General features: G+C 46.4%; 1 protein-coding gene across 2 annotated transcripts in view; it reads left to right on the top strand.

Annotated features, from left to right (window-relative positions):
• The first annotated feature begins 132 nt into the window (after positions 1–132).
• The window catches only part of LOC119387530 (delta and Notch-like epidermal growth factor-related receptor), a 32,126-nt gene continuing 21,292 nt past the window's right edge, over positions 133–10,966 (top strand). Inside the window, exons 1-3 of one of the 2 annotated variants that reach the window (XM_037654947.2) lie at positions 133–253; positions 3,304–3,526; positions 9,588–9,682. In XM_037654947.2, coding sequence (XP_037510875.1) covers positions 3,305–3,526; positions 9,588–9,682 — 317 coding nt within the window. In that variant the 5' untranslated portion in view covers positions 133–253; position 3,304. The remainder of the gene's footprint in view (positions 254–3,303; positions 3,527–9,587; positions 9,683–10,966) is intronic. The other variant, XM_037654948.2, reaches the window with a different exon arrangement.

Here is a 10,966-nt window from a genome sequence, read left to right as displayed (position 1 = left end):
ACCTATGGAAGCAGGGCGCGCGCCGGCAGCAGCGATGGATCGATGGGCCCGAGCACCCCAGGCCCATGCGCGGTTCCATCGACCGGCGCGCGACGCGGCCGGGATCGGCAGGCGCCTCCTCCTCCCAGCTGCTTCTGCTGCTGCCCATTGCACACACACACACACTGTCGTCCACTACAGTCTGGCTGCCGACCATCTTGGATCGGAAACACCGGCAGCGCACCCCGGAAAGAAAGTGACCGCAACGCAAAAGGTAAGGATCGCGTCCTGCACGTGTCATACTCGTCAGCACCTGAAACTGCGCTTCTGATCGTCGGAGACGTGTACTACGCGAGATGGTCTATGCGACAGCTCTGTGTGCGGACTGGGTGGTGCCGAGCATCCTTGAGCTCTCGTCCGCGCGCCCGGAGGAGAAGAGCAGGGCGGACTGCAGAGTGCGCGGCGCGGTGGCGAGTTTTTTCCGAGCGCTGACGCCGATCTAGTGTCGCGATGCGACACGAAGAACGTCCCGTTTCGAGAACGTGCATTGGCATGACCTTGTTCTCTCAACTACGTTGCTCAGACTCGAGCAGTCCACTGGCCTGCGCACAAGTCATTCGAGGCAACCGTCTCGGGTTACAGTAGCTCTCTCTTCACTGGCGCTCCCTATTAGGGATGTGCAAGCGCAATGTGTATGTACGTGTGCTCGCTTTGCGCAAATAATGCGAAATGGTCATCCACTGCGTAGCGTTGGATCACGGGCAAGACATTTTACTCACTTAGCTAAGATTGCATTGAGAGTGTACATGAACTTTCCCAATTAGGGATGCGGCATATAACTAAGAGGAAGGGCTCCTCACATAACAAGGAGCGCGGGCTTGTACGTCATAGTGTATATGTCCTTGATTCCGGGGCTTACACAAGGCGGCCGGCATTCACGTGGGGATCGCTGCGAGCTTCCTTCATTGATTCGCATGTATAAGGAAGTGGAAGTCGCGCAAATTAGGGAGCGCTGGGTTTGTATTATGCAAGTGTCCACTAAGTGGATTGTCCAATTCAGCAGGTTCCGATTGGTTAAGTATTGAGAGCGAGCGGGCCTGCACCCACAAGGAACCCCAGCTTCGAACTCTATACCAATAGTGCTCGCCGAAATGTACAGTACACCATACCCAACAGCTTCTGGCGTTGGATGCGCCGCTCCAGGATGGCGCACTTAGAGATGTCCGGGAGAAACCGCGGAGAATACACAACGGCGTCGGAAAGTGCGCAGCGTAGATGGCCGGGCTAGCCTCACGCAGTGTAGAGCTACGACGCACGGTGACTATAGCTCCCCACAGGGACAGCGCCGGCCGCGTTTTCTAGACTGGACGTTGATTCACAAGCAGACTTGCATGTCTTCAATAGGGCTATAAAGGCACTTTCAGCACTCCTTCAAATTTCAATATGTATACGCTTTAATGATACCTTGACAACAGGCCGATGACGGCAGTAACCATTTCAGAAGGTCGTCCTGAGAAGTCATCGCGGATGAAGGCGACGAAGGCACTGCTAAAATTCTTGAAGACAAAAGACTTGCACCGGCGGTAATAGACCCATAGGCGTGCGCACGGAGGGGTCAGGAGGGCGCCCCCCCCCCCCCCCCCCTAGTCACCAATAAAGAGGGGAGCGCAAAGTCTGCCCCATACATTGACTTAATAGGGAAGGGGGCGCCGCGATGAACCTTCGCCCCCCTTGAAGGCGAACCCTGCGCACGCCTATGAATAGACCGATACCGATATTGTGATTGTGAGGAGTGTGACTTTGTGTGTGTCTGCTTCCCGCTCTCCCTCTTTCTCTCTACTTTCATACTCCCCTATCCCTTTCCCCAGCGTAGGGTAGAATAGCGGTTTTTCTGGAATGGCTAACATCCCTGCCTTTCCTCTCTCTCCTGTTCCTTTAACGATACCTTAAACGTTACAATGAGTTGGTGTGCTGGTGCATTTCTTCTGCGTGTTTGTACGTGTTTGTGTGTTTTCTCCCCCTCTCCTTGTATCTCTTTAGGTGTTTTATTCCTCCCAATATATTGCGCGTGGAGTACTACGCCAGCTAAGATTCATCAATCCATTCAGCTTTAATCTTTCTCTCTTGCTATGTGTTTGTACGTTGCTTGTGACATAACACATGTAGTGAAACAGCCTTGGAATACTGACAACCGACAGCAAGTGATGCCAAGTTATTTAACAGGTGTACGTGCTGCATGTAAATTCGGGGAAACTCCTTTACGATGACCTCAAGCAAGTAGTAAAAACAGACGTCGATTATTATTATTATTATTATTATTATTATTATTATTATTATTATTATTATTTGTAAAGAGAGAGAGAACGATTAAGTGAAAAGCAGGGTGGTTAACCAGAAGAAAATTTTCCGGTTTGCTACTCTGCACTGGGGCAAGGGTAAGGGGGGACGGAAAGGTAAGGAAGGTTTGAAAAAGAACGTTGAAGTGTATTACACACTGACTTTCACCACTTGCGTCACTAGTCGCAGCAATCCATACGGTACCTGCACTTCCAACGTAGGAATGCCGCATGTAAGTGCGATATTACGCAAATGGTACGGAAGTCGCTGACAGCGTTATCTCTACTGCGCACGGTGTTTCATGGCACGCGGTGACGTCAATGGCGATGAGCACATAACGCCAGCGCATCCACTTCTATCAAGAAGTGCCGTCAAATAAAAAGGGTTTGCTTTTTTTTATGTCGGTGAAAGTCGGTGAATTGATATACTAGCTCTTTCAGACTTATCTTGAGACCCATAACAATAATCGTGCGTGCCATCTCTATGTCTCTATCGACTGCACATAACTGTTTCAAGCGATCAAGTGATCGCTTGAAACAGTTATGTGCAGTTTATGGTTCCCGCTGCGTTTTCGAGCAGCTAAGTGGTTGCCCCCCAACATTCCTCCTCACTCACGTGGTTACAGGACTTGTACAACACTGCACAGCTTTAGACGTTCAGGATAAGATGGAGGCTTGAAGAGACGAAAATTAAAACCTTGAACTGAGGGTATTGTTTTCATTCATTCATTCATTGAACTGAGGGTGTCGCTGAAGCCAACGTACCACTTATCGAAACGATGTCTCCAGCGAACAAGGCAAGACGTCTTGCCTTCTTCAAGGAAGCAACTTGAAGACATGACCAGTTGTTGAAGAGTTGGCTCCAGCGACTCCCTCAATTCAAAGGATTGTTCATCCCTGCACAGATTTACGGAAGCCTTATATCTTCTGTCGCAGTAAATGTGTCCGTATGAGCCTCTGAACCATGTTCTCTTTCTCTCTCCTAAAGCATGGCGGCGAGTAGACGGGCAGTATGCAGCTTGCTGCTGCTACTGGCCACGGCACAGGCCGCGCCCGGCCGCAGCCCGATGCCCGGCAGCGTGTTCATCGCCAACCCGACTAGCGGCACGCCGCTGTCGACCAGTGCGGCCGGCGTCGACTGCGCCGACCCGTCCCTGCCCCGATGGAGGAACCTTCCCAAGACGCACCGACTCGTCCTCTCGGCAGCAAACGTACGTGGACAACACGTGATGTCAGTTAAAGATGCTATGGATGATTAGATACAGACAGACAGACAGACAGACAGACAGACAGACAGACAGACAGACAGACAGACAGACAGACAGACAGACAGACAGACAGACAGACAGACAGACAGACAGACAGACAGACAGACAGACAGACAGACAGATGCCTGCGACGTGAGCCGGAGAGCTGGTTCCGGGCCCTCTCCTGTTCTCTCCTCCTCCGCTCCCCCAAACGGATGGATGGATGGATGCTATGAGCGACCCCTTTATAACGGGGCGGTGACATGTCTGCCACCAGGCTCGAAGGATAAAAAAAGAAAAAAAAGAAAAAAAAAACTTCCTTGTTTCATGTTGTCCTAATGCCTTATCTACATTGATTAAATCTATGTTATTATAACAAAAATATAAATTCACAGTCCATCTCTCTGCCTCTTAAGGCAGAATAACCTTTTTTTTCCCCAATTATTTATTTTTGTACTTTATCTCTACTTTTCTGCCACCAATACTCTAACCGTCTCTTACTTATTTCTATCGCGGGCGTGTCAGCTTTCCATTGTTGTCCCTAAAACCCAAGGCTTCATGTAGACTCGTGCCCACACGTATACCTGGGTGAATATCGCCACATTCAATCAGTACATGTTCCATCGTTTCCTTAGTTCCCCCGCAGCATGTACATAGTTCTTCTTCGTTACTGAATCTCGCTTTATAACTACGCGTTCTCAGGCAGCCCGACCTTGCTTCAAACAGTAAAGCGCTTCCCCCTTGAATTATCATAAAACCTTTCCCTCCTTATTTCGTTTTTTTCCTTTTCGGTAGTTACTCAGAGCCGGCTTCTTTTCCATCGCTGTCATCCAATAAGTCTTCTCCGCCTCTCTGACCTTCCGCTTAATGCTCCTTGTTGCCATATCGCCCGCACTGCCAGCCGTATATTTACTGGTGAGCCTCCTAGTTCTTTTTCTCCACTGCGTGTCAACGCTTTTTCTATACAAATACCTGAAAACCTTCTCTGCCCATCTACTCTTCTTCATTTTCCTCAGCCTCTCTTCGATCTCATTTGCTCTGCGCTTCCCTCACTTCAAAGCCTGTCCATCCCATATCACCCTTCACCGCCTCATTTGTCGTCTTCCCGTGAGCGCCCAAGGCGAGGCGGCCCACCGTCCTTTGATTTACATCCATTCCTGATTGCACCTCTGACTTCATGCACACCACTGAGTTCCCAAATGTAAGCCCCGGAACCATCACAACCCTTCCACAGCCCTCGAAGCACCTCGTACCTATTGTATCCCCATAAAGCTCTGTGCTTCATAATTGCAGCATTCCTCTTTCCCTTTGCTACCGATGCTTTCTCTTGTACCTCCATATATCTATCCCCCTCATTTACCCATACTCCGAGGTACTTGTACTCGCTTACCCTCGGTATTTTTTGGCCCTGTATTAAGACCGTATGGTCTCCGTGATCATTGAATATCATCAATCCACATTTTGTTGCACTAAATCCTAGTCCTAGAGCCTCACGCTCCCTTCCGCATATATCTGCCAGTCGCTGTATATCATCTTGACTGTCCGCAAATAAGACAATATCATCAGCATAAAATAGACCTGGAAGCTTCTGCTCAACCATCGCTCCGACACTGTTTGTCGGCTCGCAGCCGACAAACAGTGTCGGCTGCGAGCGCTCGCTGCGGTGGCCGCTTTAAACCTTGCAGCCTCTGAGATTAAAGCACTGCCTACGGCCATCCCGGAGGCAATGCTTGCCGAAGTAGCCAAGAGGCTGTGCCGCCGGCTGCCATGGCGTGACTTCCGAATCTAGCGGAAGTAGTAGTGTCAGCTGCGAGCGCTCCTTGCGGAGAAAGCACTGAACTACGAGGAACCTCCCGTCCCCATGGGAAAGCGTGCGACGTCGCAGGCATCTTTCTAGAGGAGGCGCTGGATAGATAGATAGATAGATAGATAGATAGATAGATAGATAGATAGATAGATAGATAGATAGATAGATAGATAGATAGATAGATAGATAGATAGATAGATAGATAGATAGATAGATAGATAGATAGATAGACAGACAGACAGACAGACAGACAGACAGACAGACAGACAGACAGACAGACAGACAGACAGACAGACAGACAGACAGACAGACAGACAGATAGATAGATAGATAGATAGATAGATAGATGATAGATAGATAGATAGATAGATAGATAGATAGATAGATAGATAGATAGATAGATAGATAGATAGATAGATAGATAGATAGATAGATAGATAGATAGATAGATTTGGGGCAATACCCGGCATCAGTGAAGGGGAAAAAAGGATCTGGGAGAAAGGGCTAGTTAAGCACAATGTGGGGGACTGTCGCTCAGAGCATGCTGAAAAAGTAAATACCTAAAATGCATTAACACAGCGGCCCTGCAGAAAAGCAGAAATCTCAATTGGCACACTCACTGATGCTCCCGAATCATTAGCGTTTCGCACTCAAACATTTTTCATCTGTCTCACGGTGCCAGATAAATTTGTCTAAATTAATTTTTGCGCGTTGGCGCGGTTGATTCTGTTTTGTTCATGCACCACGAGCGATGAGCGAAAACCGCGTGACCCTCTCCCCCTCCCCTCGCCCCCATTCTCTCACTCATATACTGTATTCTTATCGCGACTGTTGTGCCGTTTCGCCCGATTGATCGCGCTAATTTGTCTGAAGGCGATCGCCGAATAGTGGATATATATAAACACAAAGAACTGCCCCTCATGGTCAAAATCGACTGCAACACCATGCGTCAGGGACGAGAGTTAAAAAAAAAAACCAACGTCCGCAGCCGCTCGAATATTTCCTGCACTTATAGTTTCCAGCACATACAGACAGCTCTCGCATCACATTGCATTTGAGAGCGAAGCTCTTAGGAGCCCGTTCCTGCGTTGAGCGTCGTCCCCTGTTGGCCCGAATGGTTGGCCCTCGCAGTATCCGCCTGTTTCGAGCGCCTCGAGCCACACGACGCTCTTCTTTTGACGCGGCCGGCTGGTTTGCTCTGAAACCTTCACCGATGGAACAGAAAACAAAAATAAACCACAAAAACAGAAAAAAGAAAGAAAATAAGGAGTTAAAAATTGTAAAAATAAAAATAAAGCATTTATGTAACACCAGTTCGCGCCGCCGAAGCAGAAAATAAAAAGGAAATGAAAAATCATCTATCAATAACAATCACAACGGAAAATAACAGTAAAAAAGAACGACAATTACAAGAAATATTTAAAAATAATGCAAACTGAAAAGAAATTATTATCTGTAATTTCACGTGCATATATACATGCCTCTCAAATTAGTTTCCTCAATTCCTCAATATATCGCCAAATGAAAACACGCGTACAACTACTGCGCTCACATTTCGCACTAGGACATATCGTAGTCATCTTTTTTATTTGTTTATTGCTATTTTTTATACCTTTAGCAAGGCTCACGGAGCACGAAGGATTCCGCCCGTGTGACCACATGGAGAAGAGGCACGAAGCGACATGTACATAAACAATGGTGCACATAAAGTAGCAGTCTTTTCATCGTGCGTGTTTTTTTTTGTTTTTTTGCGCTTCAATTGTGTCTCAATATGTTACCGCACCAAGTTAGCAAGTTAGCTCTGATCCAGGCCCTAGTTTAGCACAGAAACTTTGGAGGCTAGCACGTACGATTTAGAAAACGGTCCCCCAATGTGCTCACAGTGCACACGTCAAAGCCAGGCCCATAGCCAGGGGGGGGGTTGCCCTAGACCCCCCCCCCCTGCTTCCCCGAAATATTGATGAGGGGTGTGTGTTACCGAAAATAAATAACGAAAATAGGTGTTTTTCTCAAATCGTCAAGGCCTCTAGCAAGTGGGCTCCTCCCGAAAAAAATTCCTAGCTGCGGGACTGGTCAAAGCAGAAGTGTCGGTTACGAGGAGCAGGAGGTTTATCCAAAAAGTCTATTTCGAAAGGGGGTGGGTACCGGCTGAATCCATTGTGTAATCGTGTAGTATACTGCCTGAATGAACAGTGCACGAAAAAAAAAAAGAAATCTTCAGAATTTTGATCGAAGCAATGATATAATTCGTGTGTACCGCCCTTAATACACAGCTCTGTACCTTCCCGCGTATAAAGGAAACTGGGCACAGGAGATTATATTATATATATATATATATATATAATATATATATATTATATATATATATATATATTATATATATATATATATATATATATATATATATAATCTCCTGTGCCCAGTAGTATATATATATATATATATATATATATATATATATATATATATATATATATATATATATATATATATATATATATATAAATTAGTGGTAGGAGAATAGAATATATATTTCAAACCTTTCACTATCTGCTTGTCCCTTATTTGCTCGTGCGCTTTGAACTTAATCGAGAGAAAACACAGTATATACTAAAATATATTCTGCCTATTCTGTATGTGAGTCGTTTCGCGCCTGTCCTCCACCTAGCAACGTGTCCCAAACCAGCTCGACAGTTAAACACTCAGTGGGCGCCGTGCTGCAATGGCAGCGTTCTTATCGGAAGCGTATTTCATGCCAGCTCGCACGGTGTCTCAGGGAGTCCGCTGCGCACACAAACTGCGGAGACAGCTCGCTGCGCTCGATATTCAAAGAAAATATGCGCGCCAGTCAGCCAAAGGTGCTGGGATGGTTGGAAGAAAAAAAAGAAAGAGTATGGAAGCCAGGAAAATTCCATCGGCGTTTACGTTAAGGGACAGGTAAATGTTTCGTCTAAATATAGACGACTGGCTCGCGCTCAGGTTTCGCGCAAGGAACGCATTTTTGTGGATTCTTTCACCTTCTCTACGTGAAACCAGTATACCTCTTGCAGCCTTCAGTGGTCGATAGCGAGTCATTCGTTCCTTCGCGAATGGGCCACGCAGCTGCAGCTGCCGTCGAGCAGAATACGAAGCTAAAGCTATCGTTATGCACACTATTTTCTCGACCTTGAAAGAACGGTGATTTATTTAGTGCGAAAAGCGTAATTTTTTTTTTATAACGCACAGTCGTAATAATGTGACATTGCAGTTTATATCGGAAAATACCGCTGCCGATCATGTTGTTCTTCAACTGCAAGCGTGTTGCAAAATGGCTTCTTTTACTGACAGAAGTAGGTGGGAAAAATAACGGTATACGTCGCAGAAGCCTTAACACTGGAGCCTCCTTGAAAGGGTTCGTACACCAGCATATGGAAATAAACTCCAGGAAGCGTGCTCAGTGAAAGGTGGGCGTACTTCTCTCGTTGGTGACAATAACGGTTGGATATATGTCATGCATATGTAAATGACTCAATAGTGGATCATTACGGTGACGTGTCAAACTATGACAGCACTCATCGAGACATGGGTAGGCAGGCTCTCAGAATCACCAATGAGAATATAGTTCATTTTACACCATTCAATGCATCCGATAGAGAGATAGAGAGGGGGGGGGGGGTAAAGACAGGGAGGTTAACCAGAGAAAATCTCCGGTTGGCTACCCTGTACTTCGGAAGGCTAAAGGGGGTGAAAAAATAAAAGAGGAGAAGGGTCTGTGAAAGCGTGACTTTATTATAACGCAATGCTAAACTTGCGACATCGCCAGTAGTAAGGCTGACCGCAAGCAATCAGCTTTCTGTGATCAGCTTATTACACAGTGGTGTGGAACATTCTCTATGCGGTAAAAAGAGAACAAAACAAAAATAAACACTTACGTCTTTTTTTTTTTTCTAAGAAGCACATACTCCAGGACAAATCTGAAATGCGAGCAGGCCTACTGACTATTGCACTACCCCCCCCCCCCCCCCCCCCCCCCCCCCCCGAGATGTCTCGACCAGGTAGCGAATCTGCTAAATTGTGATTTGCGGGACCGTTTTGTGATTAAAGGGAATTGGCACTGGTCAAAGCTTATGAACAAGCAGCACGGAAATTCAGAACCATGGCCACGATTACTCTGCTCCCATTGACGCCGAGCAGTTGCTGAGCCATCTATATGTGTATATCTTCACTTCCGTTGTGCAGGTGGCCTGCACTCCCGATTCGGAAGCAAACCGGACTCAAGAGGACACACCGCGCACTACTCTCTCGTTGAGCATCCAGAGCATGGACGACATCCAGTGAGTTGGCAGATTTATTCACAGCGAACCTTCGTTACATTATCGTAATTGACAAGCGGATCCAAAACTAAAACGGCCTTCCGGCTGGTTCGCGAACAGGTGCTGCGATATAAATGATAAGAAAGAGTATTTGTACCTCTTGCCCTGCACTTACTCGCAGTGTTTAACTGGTACTGAGGCGATCTCAGCGGTCAGTGCTTGAGAGGTTATCTCCGCGGATTATTTCTGCTGTTAGAAATTTGAGATACCACCGTATACATCGGCGTTGTATACGATAAGCACAGTACTTCGAAAGTGTACACCTTCAAGGTCCTCTGTTATTAATTGTGAATTCATTGAGTTTGTTTCTGCATAGCCTACCCGCTCCCGTGTCATCGGGCGTTGTGTAAATGGTCAAATCTTTGCGCTTCAGGTTAACCTCTAAGTTGTCTTTTTTTTTTCTACCTCCTGACCTGGCCTATTTTCAGACCTCTAATGTTCATACTGTGGAGAAAACAAGATATGGTTTATTCTTACAATGTTCTTTCATTCATTCGCAAACGAAAAAAAAAAGTTCTGGAATTCAGGCATTTATGTGATTATAAACAAAATGTACCTATCTCATGGTCCACCAGCACTTACTTGTTAACGCGCATACGTGTGATGAATGGATAGTGTATAACCAGGAAACATGCTGCCTCAGCTAGGTCACTTAACTAGAACTCCCGGAGTACACATTTATTTCTCCTTGACTGTACCTTTCGTGTTCTCTGTTTATATTCAGCAGTCATGGCCTAAAGAAATATTTGCTTCACCGTTTATAACTTCCAGAGACGGTTACACCACTTAATCTACTGATGTTATTGCGATATTAATTAGAGTTAGTGCAAGAATCACTGGGAGATGCTTTCGTTCTGCAGTGGACTCTCGTTTTCATGTTCCGGATGACCATAGCCAGTATTCCTCTTTCGCCCCCCCCCCTCCATTATTTTTTCTTTGTGCGCGATTACTAGTCAATGATCCACGCAGCTGTAGAGCGGTTGTCGAAATGAACGACTTCACTCAGTTCACGACCGTGTAGCTGATTCTGGACATCTGGCCAATGTTTTGTTGCTTTCGTATTGCTCTAGAGCTCTGGAAAGAAATAATTTAACCGAAGTTCTTACTGTCATTGGTTTCCCTTAGAACAACCAGAGGCAGCCTTAAAAGAGCCAAAAGAGGTTTAACCCCCGAGTTGTTCCTCGAGCGCAACATGAGGCAGCCATATAGAATCAGCATGCAATACTAACGCTCCCGCTGGTGTCG

This window comes from Rhipicephalus sanguineus, chromosome 3 (genome assembly GCF_013339695.2).
Source record: "Rhipicephalus sanguineus isolate Rsan-2018 chromosome 3, BIME_Rsan_1.4, whole genome shotgun sequence".
Taxonomy (NCBI): domain Eukaryota; kingdom Metazoa; phylum Arthropoda; class Arachnida; order Ixodida; family Ixodidae; genus Rhipicephalus; species Rhipicephalus sanguineus.
The sequence above is the reverse complement of the archived record's forward strand: the minus strand, read 5'-3'. Positions and strand labels throughout refer to the sequence as shown.